Source organism: Amblyomma maculatum, chromosome 3 (genome assembly GCF_055883805.1).
Source record: "Amblyomma maculatum isolate TAMU_Amacu chromosome 3, ASM5588380v1, whole genome shotgun sequence".
Classification (NCBI taxonomy): domain Eukaryota; kingdom Metazoa; phylum Arthropoda; class Arachnida; order Ixodida; family Ixodidae; genus Amblyomma; species Amblyomma maculatum.
The window spans coordinates 156,870,401-156,889,766 of record NC_139346.1 but is presented as its reverse complement, the minus strand read 5'-3'; the positions used below and the strand labels follow the sequence as shown (position 1 = coordinate 156,889,766).

Genomic DNA, 19,366 nt, shown 5'->3' with positions numbered 1-19,366 from the left:
GGTTTAACGTCCCAAAGCGACTAAGGCTATGAGAAACGCCGTAGTGGAGGTCTACCGAAATTTCGACCACCTGGGGTTCTTTAACGTGCACTGACATCGCACAGCACACGGGCGTCTAGCTTTTCGCCTCCATCGAAAAGCGGCCGCCGAGGCCAGGATTCGAGCCTGCGTCCTTGGGCACAGTAGTCAAGCGCCCTAACCACTGCGCCACCCCGGCGGGGTATATATATATATTCCCGTTCTCTAGTCCCTCGCCGACGTCGTCAGTCTTAGGAGGGGGAAGATAGAGGGAGGGGGGTCCAAAACACACGACGACGTCATACGCACACATGCTACAAGAACGACCTTCAAATACAATCATCCACATAACAGTGGGAGGATGGCTGGTCCTGGCCCTGAAGGGGCAGGGATAGGTAGGTCACCGCCGCTTGCGGCGGGGGCTAGCCTGCCACCGAATTTTTATCTGTTGTTGGCCGTCATTGTACCCGCCACCGCTTCGGTGGTGGACGACATCTGTTGTTGCGGAGCGCCTCTTTCTCTCCCTCTTCTTTATCTTCTCTATTTTCTCTTCTGTCTGCACGAGGCAGCGGAGGTGGCTCAGCTACAGAGCCAGTAGCAGGCCCGCACATTTTCTTCTTCCTACAGCCACAACATAAGTGTACGAGTTGAGTGCTTCAGTGGCGTTTCTGATGCAACAAATCGCCATTGGCAATGGCGTCAGGCTTCCGCCGTTCCACACTTTAGCCTTGAGATAGTGCCTTTCATAATTTTTTTCATCTGCATGGTGTGTGCTCATGGGATGTGTGTGTGTGTGCTCGGTGAAGTAAATGACGAGTATTTACTAATGCGATACTATGTGGGATGCCGTCGCCCAAAGAATTTCCAGCGTCTCCGTAACAAAATTCCTTGAACGGTCCATTCATAGAAGGCGTCATCCAAGTCAGGCGGTTACTAAAGGAGCGCCGCCATATTTGAAATTGCCAAGAACCCTCGATATACGGGCCTCTATACGTGGCCGGAACAGCGGGAACTGGGTGTGCGATCCCTGATAATAGTATATAGCTGGCAAAGCATAGAGGGATTCTACATCAGTTATGAGTGTTGAGTGTATGGCAGTTACCATAACAAAGCTTGATAAAAGTGCAAATAGAAGACACGGAATCGGCAACTATTCGCGTAAAAATTCAGTACACCGTCTACCTCAATGCTAGCAGGCAACGGTGGGAGGCTGTGGCATAAGTGCTAGGATTTCAGGGGGATTTCCAACTTGCAGAAGGAAACAGTTTATGGATCGTAAATACTTTCTTCCGAAAACGAAATAATCGGAAGTGGAATCAAGAGCCTGAATCGCGGGACAAAACGAAATAGACACCATATTGTGCGCGCATCTTGGCACAGTGCAGGATCTGGAGCGGCTTGGCAAGGCAAGATGCAGTGACACAATGGTGTGGTCTTGAATTAACCTAGGTTAGATTGTAGTGTCAAGGGACGGTTTATTCGCACGCACACCCCGCGCCAAGGTCCCCACTTAGTCCTCCGCAGTTGTTGTGGCTGTAGGAAGAAGGAAAAGAAAATGCACGGGCTTGATGCTGGCTCTGTAGCTGAGCCACCTCCGCTGCCTCGTGCGCACAGAAGAGAAAACTGATTGATTTATAGGAAGGGAAGGGCGCGGACTGTCTCACTTGTTTTCTGTGGAGACCTAAACTGCGCCGTACGGGAAGGGAGGAAGGTGGGAGTGAAAGTGGAGAGAAATGGGAGCCTTAGTGGAGTGCTACGGAGTAATTTCGACCACCTGGGGATCTTTAACGTGCGCTGACATCGCACAGCACACGGACGCTTCTTCGTTTCGCCTCCATCGAAACGCAGCCGCCGAGGTAGGGTTCGAGCCCGGGTACACCGGCACAGTAGTCGGGCGTCTTACCACTGCACCATCCCGGCGAGGCGGACAGAAGAGAAGAGGGAGAGAAAGACGCGCGCCGCAACAGCCGTCGTCCACCACCGAAACCGGTGGCGGGTGCAATGACGACCTACAACAGATAAAAATTCGGTGGCAGGCTAGCCCCCGCCGCAAGCGGCGCTAACCTACCTGTCCCAGACCCATCAGGGCCAGGTGCAGCCGTCCTCTACAGTGCGAGCACCGAGCCCGCCCAATACCACCTAGTTGGCCAACCACGGCCATGCCAACGCGGATCACACTCGCGAACCGCACGCGCACATGCCGGATATGCCATAGTATGTGTTGCCAGCCTTCCTCTCCCTCCAGCGGCCCCCTGTATAAACGTGGCACTGGCCTTTACAGCATTATGGAGGAAACTAATCATAATCCTACTGAGCTAGAGGTAAGAAGGGAAGTAGAAGGATCAGAAATCTCTTTGGACCATGACCATAGTTTTAAGATTGCCGATAAGCTCATAAACACCATTATGGAGCGCACAATGTACGTAGAACTGGACAGTATATTGGAGAGCTTTCTCAGGAGACAAACCTTGTAGCATCTAGAAACCCCCCTTTTGACCATGTGCTTGATAGCATTCTAAATTATTATTTTTTTTTGTTCTCTTTTTCAGATCGAGATTACTGAACTGCTAAGCAAGAATGAATAAATCCTTTTCCTTGCCTGCGTGCCACCCACCGTGTCATGATTCGTGCTTCAACCTGGCCAACATTCTTTAACTTTGGACAGTGCAGCAACTGTGTTCCTGTGCGACAAAAAAGGGCAACTTGGCATCCGTGTGCTGTGCGATGTCAGCGCACGTTAAAAGATCCCCATGTAGTCGAAATTACTCCGTAGCCCTCCACTACACCTTCATCCCTTGTCCACTAAGCAAATGTGACAGATATTACACCTTTCCCTTCATGTGAACCAATTATTTATTATTATTCTCCATTGCACAATGTAAACATAAGCAGTGCTGCGGTGCAGCTGAGTCAATTTAGTCGTCGTCGGCGCGTTCCTGGGAATTACACTTTGTCGTGGCAAATGCTGAATCCTGAGGTAATGCCTTGAAGCATCAGCGAATACATAAACGGTTTGCTAAACAAGCAGCAAAAGAAAGCGAAAAGCAGATACATATTAAAATCCCAGAGCAGTCTCTGGGAACGGAGTGAAGAGGGTGACGGGCTTAGGTCAGTATGTGTAGTGCAGCATCATGCTGTTAAACTGCGACAAGCTGGGGGATTGGAGAACAGTCAAACCCGGATATACCGAACTCCAGGGGATCGCAAAATAGTTCGATATACCGATAATTCCATGTACAGAAATCGGCTTGGCACCTAATGTGATCACGACAAATCATAGCGTATTTACTCGCGTAATGTATCCACTTGTATAGTAGACCCACCTCGCATTTTTGCCGTAGAGATTATGAAAGTCAGTGCACCCCTCAATTTCATGCACTCGTAGCAGAGCATCCCTTGGCAGGGCACCAGGCACTAACATGGCCTGCTTTAAGCTCATGTGCTGGGGGTGTATGTGTGTCATGATTCGTGCTTCAACATTCTTCAACATTCTTAAACATTCTTAGCGCCTCTAAGTGCCCGTAATGGCTTCCTAGGCTTGTCCAGTAAAAATTGGTCGTAGTTTAGCTCTGTTTAAACCAAGAGGATTGTGAAAACAACATCTACATGGCTACACTTGCTGCTTTGCTATGGCTAGGCCTAATTGTTTCGCTATGGTTGAAGCTTGTGATTACATTGAAGAGGCTAGGCATAGTGATTATAGAATCGTTTTATTGATCTTGATCCACCGGGAATCGAACCTCCATCCCTTGGATCCCCCCCAGCGCTTTACCAACTTACCAACTGCGCCACGCCCCAGATCGTAAAATGCTCTTCACAATTCCCCTTGTCTACTGTGATGATAGCAGGATTCCGCGAGTGGCAGATACTGCGCCTTTCCTTTTCTGTAAATATTGTAGAACGCCGGTGTACTTTGATGCCTTCAATGAAATGCTGGTTGCGTTCGACAAGGGACACGCAATGTACGGTCACGACAGGTCATGACCTCACCAGGCTATTCATACATATACGAAGCTGACCCCACTGGGCTTCCGATCCAGGCATCCGATCCAGGCGTCCGTGCGACGCCTTTCATTTGCAGCTTCCTCGAACGCCGCACCACACAGCAAACAAAAGCAGACCCAGATGTCTAGGAGGCGTTAGCACAGCAGGCATCAGCAGCGTTTGAAATTGATTTACAGGATAGAAAAGGCGCAGTATCTGTTACAATTTACCGCGGACACATGTATCACGCCATAAAGGAAGGGAGGAAGATGGGAGTGAAAGAAGAGGGAGATAGAGGCGCCTTCTGCCAAGCAACTGAAGAGTTAAGCTTTTCGGCTCTCCTAGGCCGTTCAGCAGCCGCATTACTATTCTCCATGGCTTATTGCTTACTGGCTGCTGTGCGCCGCTAGCCATATACATACACCACAAACCACGCAGATGGCGATGTGCAATCGCTACTGCCCATCAGCATTGCATGCACATGCGCAGCTTTGCCTTTTCAGAGCTCCGCGAAATGGCTCAGCGACTAGCGTAGAGTTGCTTTCGCAACAAAATTGTAATTTTATTTTACTATAAGCCGTGCAAGACCACGGGCACTCCTGCGAAGGGCACTGGCACTGTGCCTTTAGTCCCCCTCCCCACAGCCACACACCACAGGGGCCAAGTCGAGCAAGCTCGGTTTTTCATTATTTTACTTTCTCACGCCACAATAGGGGCGGGCACAACACACACTGGAGAAAAGGTCCGATGTTCTCTGCCACAAACTGACTTTGCTTTCATCACGAGTGTTATAAGCCGCGCACAGTGCAGTCAGAACAAACACTGAAGAAAGCGTCCAACTCCAACGTTCTGTCTGCCATGGCTTTTCAGTGCATGCGCAGTGCATGCGCAGTGCGTGCTGCTGCGATTGAAGACAGGAGAAGAGGAAGGGGAGAAGGCTCGGCAGAATTTTTAAGGAAAGAATGTGCGCACCTTTGCTTCTGGTTGTTTACCCTCAACCCAACATCATGGATGCATTGGCTGCGTCTGCTCTGTACGGGACTTTGCCAAACTGGTTCCCTCTCATTCTTCCACGCACGTGGTGCTGCGTGCCAAAAGATCACAGCAAATGCACACTTCTTTTGGGGAAAACATGCTTTCCAGGGCACGGCGCGGCTCTAGACCAGCCGTCGCTAAACCAGGCTCTCGTTCCATCCCCACATGGCCTACAAACTTCAAGCAGCTTCATGCAGCAAATGACCGAGGGTGCAATTGTTTGTGGGTAAGGCGCACCTCCCCATGTGCGGTGCGGAGTTCAATATATCAAAAAAACGATGAAACTGGAATTCGACATGCGACGCAACTTTCCCATACTTTACCACAGATATTTAGGGGATAATTTGAGTTTGATATAATCGAAATTTGAAATACCCAGTTTCGACTGTACAGGCCAATTTCAATTTGCCTTGTGTCCCCTGTGCCACTATTACACTACAATGCCCATGAGATGCAGCTGCTGATAAACAACTCTGCTGATAGAGCACCATACAGGCAAACACCTTTCAGCGATTTGCTAGACATGCCCTGTAAGCCACCCTACCTAACAACCAGGAAGTCAAGCAAAGCTTCTAGATATGGTGTAATCAATCAATGGTCTGCTGGAAAACTGTTGTGCTCTCCCATTCCAAATGGTGCCACAAAATTATCAATGCAGGGATAGGAAAAACCTCTGTGTGTGTTCAGAGGATAGATTTAGCTATGAGACAAATTTAAAAGAACACAACTATAATTGGGCCGTACCTCCTATTTTTATATTTATCAAAAAACAATTATCCACATGAACCGATTCATCAATAGTTCCTCTGATTTTGTCTCCGGCCTGAAAAAGAAAGAAAAAGTGCTATTTAACATACAAGCAAGTTCTGCAGGTTTCACAGCAATTAATGCACAGTAAAGTGAAGCACAAGCAGTAAGTAAAAAAAAAATGCAATTTAAATGCCATGCTCTGTAATATACGACAGCAGGAACAAATGAACAAATAAGTTTCAGATTATTAAAATAAGGAAAGCCTTATCACATCTATGACACTGTGTGTCACAAAACCCGGCATCAAATATATGAAATCAGCAGGAAGGCAGCGAAACAGTTTAAGAATTTCAAGAAAGGAGCACAGTAGAAAAAATGCTCATGCTATTTTCTATTAGTAGCCACCACATGTCATAAACATATTGTGGCGTCAGTGCTCTGCGGGTTCACAGCTCCAGGAAGAACTTTGTGTGGGCCTGCTCAAGGTTTAGGCCTTAGCTAGAGCAGTTTTCCCCAGAATACTTGCCTAAGCTTCAGAAAAATTTGGCAGGCCAAAACCTGCTGTTCAGTACTAAAGCCAAACGCATCCCATTGTTTCCTAGTGAAAGAAACGGGCTTTACCGCAAAGAATATACCATTTATGACCAAAACTCTGCTAGGTTGAAAGCAGTGTGCACACATCACATAAAGGCATAAGCTGTAGATCAGCCCTAAAGGCATGCATGACATGCTCAGTGCACAATGAAAGTTCAGTAGTTCGAACTGCGTAGATTCAAACTTGAGTTATCGAACTATTGTAGCAAGCTCTTGCTCCACAGAAGTCTATAATAGAAAAGCCCGCCCAACAGTTCGAACACAAGGCATGCTGCAGTGGATAATCAAGCCATAGTTAAACCTGGTTAATAAAGAAATTGAAAAAAAAAAAGTCCCCCATTTTTCGTTACATCCAGGTTTTCGTTATGTGCCCTGTCCAAGTCTCTGAAGGCCAATGCAGAACAGAAACCGAAATAGCAAATAAATGTAGAGGAAACCACCTTGAAAATGTTTCCAGTAAACACACTAGTCGAAGTTACAAAAGTGAGAAAAAGTTTCGTAATCAATCACGCTGAGAGCGTGCATGTGAGCCGCCACTGCCACAGCTCGTATCGCACAGATGCAATGGTAGTGAAGAAGTCAGGGTCAGAAGCACCAGGACTAGGCTTGACAAGAGCGCGAGCAGTAACGCCACTGCCAGCCGCAGAAAATGCATCTACTTCTCCATGCATGCGTGCATTCTCGGTTTGCCCCTCACCACTGTCCCCGCTGCCGTTGCGCGAGAGCTAGCAGTGCTGAAATCTCACAAGAAACTGTGTGGCAACGATGATCGTGCAGATCGCACTGCATCTTTTTTTTTTTTTTTTTCTAGGAATCTAGGGGAATCTAGGGAATCCTTCATTCCTAGGATTCCTTTCCTAGGGGAATCTAGGAGCTTCTTAATATGAGGAATTCGCTATACAGGGGTTCAACTATGTATGCCATGGCTGGGCAGTCTGGAGCCCATCATGTGGCCTAAGAAACACCCCCGGAATATAGCAGCCTAGTCACGAGAATAAATCGCCTCCAAAATAGGGAGAAGAATGGTAAAACTGGGTATAACTAAACTAGCGCTGGTTCAGCCAAGACATCGATTTGGTCAAAATTCAAATTAGCAAGCTTTTACTGTATTTACTATAAACATAGACGCAAAAAAAAAGACCAATAACTGAATTCGATAGAGGTGATCTTGACAATGCTAAAGAATACTGTGAAACCTTTTCTGCGAGGGAGGGCTCTAAAAATTGATCCTAGCATAAGAAACAAAATTAGGCACTCACCCCAGTTGCGCTCACGCTGGCCATAGCCATCCTTCTGATATCCTGAATCCCGGAATCCTTGAGGGCCTGAAACAACAGCAAAGCAAGCGCCTTGACTACAACATAGAGACATCTTACACTTATGCCAAGCACACCAAGTTAAGCACTCTTACGCAGTGCGCCCAATCACCTCCAATGACACTTGTACTGCTAAACGGGCAAGCAGAGTGTCACTAGAAGAAGTAATGAAAATTGAGACTGGTAACGAGCTGCATTTTTGAAAAGGTAGACTGAAATGCATAAACTTTTCAAAACTGACTGACTGATGCAGCAGAATAAATAAAACGAATAAACATATATTTTTAACAAACATAAACACAAGCCTAGCCAAGACGAGCCCCTAACTTATCTAGAATTTCGACAACAAACAAGATTGTGATGTCAGCATCTGATCTCATCCCTTTGTTCTGGTGTTGCTTCTTGGAGTAATGAAGAGATATTTATTTAGGGTTCCACCAAACAAAAGTAAGTTGTGGGCGCTGTTATGAAGTATAACATTCGGTGCTTTTGTAGTCGCTGCTGGCGAGGCTACACACTCGGCCAGCAATGTGTTCGGTAAACGCACTCCAACTGGAGTGCACTCTCCAAGTGGAGTGCAACTAAAATGATTGATAGGGATATCAAACTAGAATCACTGAATTCTTAATACATCTAGGCAATTCTGATGGCAGATATGATCAATGTGGAGGAGGATGGCAGAACAGCTTCTGATGATCAAAAATAAAGCAAAATCTCTAGGATTAGCCCAGGCCTTTTAGCCATGCTTCAGCCATTACAATCCAACCACCACTACCAGTCCATAAAAGTTGACTTCTGTCCCACCTATCAATGAATCGCATGGTACTAGTAACATGGCATTAGACATCCAAATATGTCTAATGGGTTTGTATAGAACCAAGCATGTGATAGCCTTTTTAGCCTAAACCTGCCCCTGGGCTGTCACCCAAAAAGTCGTGGGTCCTTGCCACTGGAACAACACATCAAAGCTCACATGGCATTCAACACGTAAGATTGCATGCTTTGAAAGAAATGCCATAGAAACTTGCTTTTAGCTGAACTAAAATTGCATGCACAGAACCCAGGAACACAACACTACCTATTCAAAAAGTACACTTGTATATCTTTCAAACCTCCTGTTTCACACGGCCAACAGTACCAGCTAGCACACTGCCTCTGTGAATCAACATGAATAAACCGAGACAGCCCAAAGTATATGTTGCCAGCCAAAATGCTAAACTTTTTTTATGATAAACACCACCCACGCTGCTACATTTAGTTCCTGTGACCCTAAACCAATCTTATGCCATACAATCCGCTCATACTCAGTGCGACAAATGCTCAAAGTTGAGCCCCAAAGAGAACAGAGGTATGATAGAAAGCTGTAGCAGCAAAAGTTACAACCAGAGGGCCACTTGTTTACCACAGCCACATCTCAAGCACTAGCTGAGGTAAAATAAAGTACCCCATACCTGCTCCACGACCAAAGAAGGAGCCCAGCTTGATCTCAAGCAGGCGGTCGTTGTAGTCGACCAGGTTGGTCACCTTGTCGCACAGCTGCAGGGCCAGAGCCTGAATGCGTGACGGCTCAGTCTTATGCAGCACCACCATCAGATTGGGCTCGTCCAGGGAAGCCTGAAAGTTTACAGGGACAACACACACCAATCAGTGGGAGCTTAAGTGCAGTCTTCGGGTATAAGACTTCACCGGGCATCCACCTAAGTGCCTCTGCAACACCGCACCGAGGAACTTTCGTACAATTCGGAGAGTGTCTCGCGAAGTAGATGAAGCAAGAGCAGACAATGCGTAGTGACAGACTGCAAGAAGTCGGGTGGGAAGATAATATCGGAAGATTTGCAGAGACTAATTGATAGTCGTTGGGAGATGCTTTCATCCTGTAGAGGATGTAACCAGGTGGTATGATGATGCGGTAAGCTATCACGGTTCCATTTACTGCTTAACCTGGTTAGTGCACCCGTAGAGAGGAAAGAGACTTTACGATTCCTGTTACAAGCATCTATCCAAGCATGAGAAAATCACTGGAATTTTTTTTGACAAATGCACTGGCCATACCATGTACGTACAGAAAGGCCAAGACCTTTTGAACAAAAATGCAAACAAAAGATGCTATCAATTATGGGTGATAAAAACATCTTGAAACTAGGCAGAAGGTTCATTTATCATTAAGATTAATCATTACTGGCCGCAAAATGTGATCACCAGCTAGGAAGTGCATCACAAACGCTGAACCCAACATAGATTTCAAGCCACAAGGCTCAACCCTTTCAGACGTGCCATAACATATCATCCAAACCAGTTTACATGTCTCGGCTATTGCATGGCGCTACATCATACGTGTCCATATTACAGCTGAGACACACCCACCATGAGCTCTTCGCCAATGATCATCTTGCTGATGATGGAGTGGACAACAGACTTGTTGAGCTCGAACATGTCCGCCAAGGTCTCGATAGAGAGCGAGTCATAGACACTGCTGTAGGTGAACAAGTAGGTGCGCAGGGACTCCTCCTTGATCTTCTGGGCGATCATGGCACGCACCGTGTCCGCCTGGTGGAAGAGGTCCCACACTTTGGCATTCATTTTGGTGTTGATGATGAAGTTGAAGCAGGCACGCCAGTTGCCGACCCGCATCGCCTTGGAAGCTGCCACAACGTGTTCTCGCATGCTCTCGGGGGGACCTGGGAAATAAACGGTCAGCTTACTGTAGACGCCAGCATCCTCTAAGCGCTTCATTGGCTTGTTCTCTTTCACCAGCTCAGTCCTTTTTGCTAGAGGCCCAACTTAATACAATGTGCGCACAATCGGTGACAGCCCTATTTTTTGTTGTTGGCATAACAACAAATTATGCTTAGTTCACACACAAACATACTCTTTGCTTCAGCAGAAAAACTACTAAACCTTTTTATCACTATCCCTGTCCCCACCTTAGGCACAGCAGGATCAGACAAAAAGATGTCATTCCTGCTATCATCTACAAGAAAGCAATGAAGGATGTATGTACTTGAGTTAGTTTCATTACCCCTGCATGCACAAAAAATACTAAACCTACAAAAATAATACAGTGAAAGCTCGTTAATTCACAACTCGTTAATTCGAAATTTTGGATAATTCGAAATAGTCATCGTGGCCCGGTCCGCAGTGCATAGAAGTCTATGCGCGTAACAGCTCGTTAATTCACTCAAAAATTGGCGCCGCCACCCATAATTCGAACTGCGCGCCGCCAAGCGGCGCTGTTAAAAACCATCGTTGGAAGCTTTCACGGCAGAACGATAGATGGCACAACCATCGGGGCGCCGCTAGGGTGCTGGAACAAGTACTAAACAGTCTTTCCTGCCGCGACTCTTTCGAGGAACGACGTTTTAGTGTTATCGACCACGGTTTCGTGTTGCATTTCGTGAGCCCTCGTTTTGCACGCCGCTTGTTGTGAGCTTGTGTCCGCGAGATGTGTTCGCGTGGGAAATACTGTGCCAAGACGGTGAAGGAGAAAGTGGCTATTTTACGCGAGGTGGATGAACGGAAGGCCAGCAAAGTGGAAATCGCGAAAAAGCACGGGATTCCACCAAGCACATTGTCGACGTACGTCCGAAATAGGAAGGCCATCGAGGATGCCTATGAAGCCGAAGATTTCGCCAGCAACAGAAAAAGGCTTCGGTTAGCCAAGTATCCGGAAATTGAGACCGCTGTGATCACGTGGGTGAAAGAAATGAGAAGCGCTGACATTCCACTGAGCGGCCCAATTATCATGGCGAAGGCGGCCGATTTCGCCCTGCGCTTGAATGTGGAAGATTTTGTCGCCTCCGAAGGATGGTTTCACCGCTTTAGAGACAGACATAATCTTGTCTTCCGGGTGTTGTCTGGAGAAGCCAAAGAAGTGGATGCAGAAACTTGTGCCACGTGGCGAAGCGGTGCTCTGCAGCAGTACTTAGAAAGCTACTCGGCACATGATATATTCAATGCTGATGAGACGGCTTTGTTTTATAAGCTCCAGCCCGACAGAACAGTAACATTTAAAGGCGACAGCTGCGCTGGCGGCAAGCGAAGCAAAGAGCGGATTACTGTTCTGGTCGCCGCTAATATGACCGGGACGGAGAAGGTCCCTCTTTTTGTTGTCGGCAAGGCACATAAGCCTAGATGTTTCAAGAACATTAGGACGCTGCCGACGGAATACTCCGCCAACAGCAAGGCGTGGACGACGGGCGAATTGTTTAAAAAATGGCTCTTGAAATTCGATCGGAGGATGGAGCTAGGGAAGCGTCAAGTTCTCCTCATTGTGGATAACTGCTCGGCACACAAAGTCGACGCCGAGCTGAAAGCCACAAGGCTCGTCTTTTTGCCCGCCAACACGACTGCGGCCTTGCAGCCGATGGATCAGGGGGTGATCAGAAACATCAAATGTTTCTATAGGCGCCACATGATCGAGCGCATGACTTTGTGCACTGGAAACCAGAAGACCAGCACCATCACATTGCTCACAGCAATGCACATGTTGGTGCGTGCATGGGAGCAGGTCACGCCGTTCACAATTGCAAACTGCTTCCACCACTGTGGCTTTGCTGCCGGAAGTATGAAAGAAAGTGGCGACGATGGGAGTCCGGAGCCTCTGCCTGCGGCTGTGCGTGCTGTGCTGCAGGACGTCAGTTTTGATGATTACGTTGGAGTAGACAGCGATGCAGCAGTGTGCGGTGCCCTAAGTGATGAGGACATTGTCGCTGAAATTGTTGGGGAGCAGTCTGTCCCAGAAGAGGCAGAAGACGAGGACGACGACGAGGAGCAAGAGCCCGTGCGTCCATCCGCGGCAGAAGTTATGGGAGCGCTGAATGTCGCGCGCCTTTTCTTCAGCTTTGAAGAGGGGGAAGAAGACTCCCTGCGTCGCATTCGCATGCTAGAAGACCGAGTGAGTACGGTAGCCCTCAGAGAGAAGAAGCAGAAGATGATAACAGACTTTTTTGCTAAATAAATGTTTTTCGTGCCCTCCGGGCATCAAACGCCTTCATTTTTGCTCACTTTCATTAGTTCGAATTTTGGTTAATTCGAACTGGCCTGGCGGCCCCGTGGAATTTGAATTAACGAGCTTTTACTGTACTAGCACTCTCAAAAGCAACAAGATTAGGACAGCCTCTGTGGTTTCTTTCTTTATGCCCCTTCCAACCACATCCCCCCCCTCTACTGCAGCCCTCACTGTCCAACATTTTTGCACCATCACTGCACCTAACTGTAAAAGTGTTGCTCTGATGATCAGAGCAAAACCAGCAAAAAAAGCTTCATCACCACCATGCAAGCTACTGAGCAAGGCATGCGCAGTGCATATTCCACAGGTCCGACTCACCAACAAGAGGCTGACGCTCAGTGTTGCGGAGTTGGTAGTGGAAGGACTTGCTGATCATTCTTTTCCGGCCATCCAGCTCATGTGCTGCCAAGAAAAGGAAACAATGCAGTCAGTGCGCTTCAAGAAGCAAAAGCAGAGAACACCAAATAATCTCGTAACAACGACTTCTTCCTTTCTTGAAAATTCTGCTGGCAAATGTCTACAGACCAAATGCAGTAACCAATTCCCAAGTCAACAGTACATATCTACAAATAAGGCAGCTTTGACAATCGCCTCAAAAAAAAGAAAAATGACATAAGTATCTGCCACAGCAATCACAAGAAGCGGGCACAACACAGGCCACAAACAACTTATTGCAAGTTATTAGTCAGTGGCCAGCAATGTGTAGCATGCTAACATCTAACCAACTCGCTGAACATCATGCCTTATCCTCACCATGACGCAGCGAACAAATACAGGTGCACAGCGCTCCAGGGCACTGCAACCAGACATGCGAGGTCAGACTCACCTGCCATCTGGGGGATCTCGAGCAGCATGGCCGACACCAGGTAGACGCACTCCAGCAGCTCCAGGTTGATGTGCTTGTGGAAGGGCATCTGGCGCCGCTTCTCTATCTTCTCCTGCTCGTTGGTGCGCTCCTCCTTGCGCTGCGGCAAAAGACCCTGCAACACGCACAAAACCAGTGAGCGGACAAGAGGAGAAAGACAGATTATCGCAGTGTCCACACAAGACGAGCCTCACCGGGCCAATGCCCACAGCACTAACGTATATTTCAACAATAATGTTCACCTGCAGATGACATTTTCCAGGCAGTAAAAAATATTGAGTACCCTGTTACCTGTACCGTAAATTAAATGTTTACATCAATTCTAGAAATTAGACCTAATTATTAACAAACCAATAATAAGTTATCAAAATAAGGGCTTGAGGGGCTAGTTGGTGCTGCACAGTGCTCTTCTCTTGTGTTTGTGTTTGTTGCGCCACATTTCTGAATACAATAATAAGTTATCAACACTCTGCTACAGCTAGCAGAACCAAATTATTAGGGGCACGGAATGGTGTATTTCGTGCCTCAAGAGAACATGACAGCATTGCCAACAGATCAGTGATGTTGTCAAAGAAACTATGCAAAAAATAAATAAATAAATAATTCTATGTGGCCATCAACAGGTTAAAAGCACCTAACTTCAGATCATCTCAAGCAAGCGTTGGTGGAAGCATGCCAACATGACTAACAATACAAGCTGCGCTGGATCTCGTAATTCTCTGTCAAGATGGCGGCAAACGCTTTTCATCCTCAACATTTTCATTCAGTTTTCCTTTCAGTCGTTTAAACCACCTTCCCAACCACGTGCTGAATGCAACATCTACTTCTGCGATAAAACATACTCAGGGCTATCTTTTCTGTGGCCTAGAGTAGTTAGGCAAAGGCCTGGTTATTACAATAAAATCTTGTTAATCTGGCCCTCATTAATCCGGTAATTTGAATAAGTCAAATCAGAAGCACGATCTTGGCCGAAGCATATGTAAATCTTTGGCGACAGACGCTCATCAATTCAGACATGGCGGGCTCACGTCAGTTAATTCAGATTTCCGTCAAGGTATGCCGGAAAGACGGTGATCGTCCAAAAAGACTGCCAGAGACCAAAATTGTGTCGAACAATGGCGATCACATATCTTTGGCGTGCGCGCTATGGCACTCAGGAGTCGCACACTGAAGAAATATACAGCCCAGTAGCAGAGTTTCAGTTTCGTCTCTCAAATTCACGCCATCCCATTGCTATCAGTTGTGCACATCGGATAGCCACAACATTTCAGGCACTGCTGTGAGCGTCATTCTAATGCTTACACATAATCCTATATCTTGCATCAACATGCTTCCTCACCTTGAACTGTTGTGGTTTGAAAATGCTCCACCTAAAAGCAATTCTCAGACTCCCGATTCCCTTTTGCCTCTTAGCTTTCATCTCAAATGTATAGGCAAAAAAAAATTGGGGAGATGCTCAAGCTTCGCTTTAAGAGATGTGACAGTGCCTTCAACACTGCCTGTTCATTCCACGAATTTCCTTTCTAATGACACAACTGTTCATTAGCATACAATCACACATGAAAGCATACCCTACGAACACCATTTATACTGCTTGCGCGCCACTTGCGACAGTGCAATATGATGGTGGGTTTTCCTGTGAGCGCCGCATGTAAGCAAAGCGCAAAATTAGTGAAAATGTGCTTTTTTCCTCGCCTTTTTTTATTTGTTCCTTTCTAACGGCACAGCTGTTCATTAGCATAGTCATATGGCACAGCATAAAATAGGCAAACCTTAACCAAGTTCAGTGGTGTAACACTTGTATGTTTGCCCCGCACTCTGAAGAAACAGCATTCGATTTCCTGTACGCTTGGAAACATCTTTTTCCTTTGCATCCTTGCACTTTTTCACATTACAACAGAGAATGAAGATGCTGACACCAGCTTTTCTGTCACATGGGGCCCTTAATGCTGTCCCTTTAATGTTCCAGATGTTCGTTAAATAAAATCACCAGATGCAAAGGCTCTTCAGCAGTTTTGGGGGTCAACTGATAATTTGAACATTTTTCCTGGTCCCTTGAAGCTAACAGTTTCACGTATTATAGATATGTAACCGGTGCACAACAAAACCTAACATACAATTGCCTAGCTAGAGAACCAAAAACAGCACCTTACCAATCTTTTTAAACAAGATACTTTCCACAAAGACAAGTATGACTGGCCCCTGAGTTTTCATACTATTGCACCCACTTTCAACACTAGATAGCCAATCACTTCCACTCTGACAAACTACAGTACCACTACATTAGCTTTGTAAAACCACAATAGAAGAGAGGAAGAAATCCAAGTGCAATACTTGCCTGGGCAAGCATCTCCTTGGCACGTCCGCCACTTTGGATGTCCAGCAGGGCATTGTGAGCGTCGCGGATGTTGCCATGGCGGAAGGCGCACAGGCCAAGCTGAACCAGTGCTCGGTTGTACATAATCTGGGACACAGAACACAAGGTGCTTGAAAGTCCTACTCAACAGGTTCAGCACAGGCACTAAACCACTAAACGGGCCTTTATACGGCTGATAAAAAGAAGCCTCCACATACAAGATTCATGAGCACCCACTGAACGTGAAGTTAGGAACACTTCAGCAGTTTAGACTTTTCACTGTGAGCACAGACAAAACAAAAAGCTAAAAAACCCTGATTGCATATTTTCATTCTGGAACACTTAAAAATCTACAACAAGGAAATGGGCGAACGCATCTGCTGAACACAGAGCCATTTTTATTCAAGGTGAAAAATAACCATGCTTTTACAAGCACACTGGCACATGCATGCTTTTACAAGCACACTGGATAGCTTCAGTTTCAAAAACTTCACAAAATTTATGAAATTATGTCCAGCGTGCCTATGCACAACATAATTGTTTTTTGCTGGTACTGAGACAGCGAGAGAGCGAGACGGTGAGCTCTGCCTTACTAGATACACCTGCATGGCCTTGCAATCAGGGCTTTCTTTAAGACTTCCGCTTTGTTTTTTGTTTTCTTTTTTTTTTAGCCCATATAGCCAAAATACCATTCGAATGACCTGAAATTGTGCTGGGCGAAAGTGGCTGCTACAATATGCCAATGAGGCCCATGGGCCACAGCTGCATCTGCCTAGCTACAAAATATTTTTCTACATACTGTGAATCGCAGAGATTCACAATCTTTAATAGCTTTATCGCTGCATTCACGTGCCAACTGTCAGCACCATCACAGCATGACACAAATGTGCTGTGTGGTGCAGCACTTCTCTTGTAATGCTTGAGAGCCAAGCAGCTTTGGCGGCTGTTAATCAAGCTGTCAACAAATTTCATGCAAGGCCCAGCACTACTGCGCGTCCGCTTTTGTACAGCCACTTGAAGAATGTGTCGGCTGAGTTTATACGACAATCGAGACAATGCACACCTCAAGTGAGCGAGCACAGTTTAGAAACGTGGCCACTATTTTTGACCTCGAGTTATGGGGAGCAGGAACGTATTGATTAGGCCTCACTTCGAACAGGAATGCATGGTATAACTGAAACCAAAGAGCAGATTCAATGCACAAACTGTCCAAAATTTTGTTTCCACCCTCTCTACTTAACGAGACAGTCGTGGAAAAAACATGCGGCACGCAAGTACTGGCTTCAGTTCTCGTTTTGCTCTTGGAAAAATTTTTCAATAGTTCATCAGCGCAGGAGTGGCCCAAAATTGAGCAAAAACTAGATTCTATAGCAGCATGTAGCAAGATTTGCCTTATGGCACAGTTCGGCACAATTGGCGCAGCAATTAAACAACAGCAAAGTGCTACTGGCTACAATTCCCGCTTTTTTGCATAAAAATGTGTGCCTGACAAGAGTGCTCGAGCAAGCAGGCAAGCATATCGTGGAGGGTACCCTATACCGATCTTGGGAATTACCGCTGCACCATCAGAAAACGCTGGCATGCAGTTCTGTCCATTCGTGTGGTCTCTCCGCTCTTGCAGAGCATTATACACCCCAAGCATTGCAGTGCACAATGTCCCCCTGTCGCCACAACGTTCCCCGAGCACAGGGCATGCACATACCTGTGTGGGCACGTCTGCATGCTGGATGCTCTCCTGGAGGTGTGACATGAGCATCAGGTCACGCGCCTGGTACCAGTTGTCGTGCAGAGCATGGTGGTAGATGTGACACAGGATGGCCTGCGTCCGAATGCGATCTGTGCTGTCCTTGGCATAGATGTACTTGCACAGTAGCTCCATCTGCTCGAGGCTGTTCATAGGCTTCTGGGCGGGCGGCGGTGGTGCCTTTTGCTCACCCTCGCCATCTGGCACAGTGGCCGGCTGATCGCCCGCAGCCTCAGTGGAGGCCTCATCACCAGCTGGTGTGGCGGCAGGCTTGTCAGCCTCGAGTACTGCTTTCTCACTCCCCGTGTCCTCCTTTTCGTCACATGTGTCATCACCTTTGGCCTTGTTGCGCTGAGCCAGAACTGTTGGATCAAACTGCAAGTGAGGAGATGAGAAAAGGATACTGCCTCGCTGTACTCACACGCGTAATTTACATGTGTACAAGCGCATTTGCGAGCGCATACATGCCATACTCAAAAGCCAGTCCATCAGTGATGCCCTAAGCAGCAACGACAAGACAATGGTGCGGCATGTTACAGTATGGTACGGTATAAAGGGTTTAATGTCCCAAGGCAACATGGGCTAAGAGGAGCACAGTAGTGGAGGGCTCCAGGTTTATTTCAGTCACACAGGATTGTCTAACGCGAGCTGTCATCCCTAAGCACGCAGGCACCTTGCATTTCACCTGCACTGAAACACAGCTCACGGACAGCATCGAACACATATCCTTGGGTTCAGCAATCAAACCTTAAGCACTACTCAGTATGATGCTGAAAAATTCTCTGTAAGACAATGTGCATCTTATGGAGCATATCTGCCCGTGGTTTTTGAGTCGCAGCCTTAAAACTGACATCATTGTACTATTCGTACTAAAGAAATATAACTGATGGTGCCATTGCTCTTACATCACCAGCTAAATTTGAATTGAAGTTTTTAATAAAAAAACATTCCGTAAATATTTTGCAAGCAAGACCGCGTCAGTTTCTTTTGCATACCAAACACACTGCGTACAATAAGAAATATCACCACAGGCTAGAACAACTTTCAAGCGCTGCAGCCAAGTACTTCGCACTTGCTTTTGACAGAGTGAAGCTACCGAAATGCCTCGTAAGAAATAGGCTAAATATATATTTTCAAAATTGCATACCTCTTGATCTCATCTAGATATGAAAAAATCTAAATACATATTAAGAGCCCACAGAAAAATCTGAAAAAAATTGTGGTTTCATTCATCATCATCATCATTATCAGCCTGACTATACCCACTGCAGGGCGAAGGCCTCTCCCATATTTCTCCAATTAACCCGGTTCTGTGCTAGCTGCATCCACTCGACCCCTGCGAACTTCTTAACCTCATCCACCCACCTAACTTTCTGCCGCCCCCTGCTACGCTTTCCTTCCCTTAGAATTCAGTTTGTTACCCTAAACGATTCTCTCTTCGTACTACATGTCCTGCCCATGCCCATTTCTTCTTCTTAATTTCCACTGGAATGTCAGTAACTTAAGTTATTTTTCTGACCCACTCTGCATGCTTCCTATCTCTTAATGTTACCCCTACCATTTTTAGTTCCATAACCCTCTGGGTTGCCCTCAACTTAAGTAGAACCCCCTTGGTTAGCCTCCACGTTTCAGCCCCATAGGTGAGTACAGGCATTTTCATTGTTCGTAAAAAAAAAAAAAAAGGTGTTTTAAGACC

General features: G+C 46.6%; 1 protein-coding gene across 2 annotated transcripts in view; it reads right to left on the bottom strand.

Annotated features, from left to right (window-relative positions):
* Positions 1-5,770: 5,770 nt before the first annotated feature.
* eIF3c (eukaryotic translation initiation factor 3 subunit c) overlaps positions 5,771-19,366 on the bottom strand; it is a 28,677-nt gene continuing 15,081 nt past the window's right edge. For both annotated transcript variants that reach the window (XM_084598344.1, XM_084598345.1), the window contains exons 13-20: positions 17,629-18,045; positions 15,909-16,034; positions 13,532-13,685; positions 13,024-13,107; positions 10,062-10,375; positions 9,149-9,311; positions 7,641-7,706; positions 5,771-5,860 (exon numbers count right to left, since the gene is read on the bottom strand). In XM_084598344.1, the coding sequence (XP_084454470.1) occupies positions 5,832-5,860; positions 7,641-7,706; positions 9,149-9,311; positions 10,062-10,375; positions 13,024-13,107; positions 13,532-13,685; positions 15,909-16,034; positions 17,629-18,045 (1,353 nt within the window). In that variant the 3' untranslated portion in view covers positions 5,771-5,831. The remainder of the gene's footprint in view (positions 5,861-7,640; positions 7,707-9,148; positions 9,312-10,061; positions 10,376-13,023; positions 13,108-13,531; positions 13,686-15,908; positions 16,035-17,628; positions 18,046-19,366) is intronic.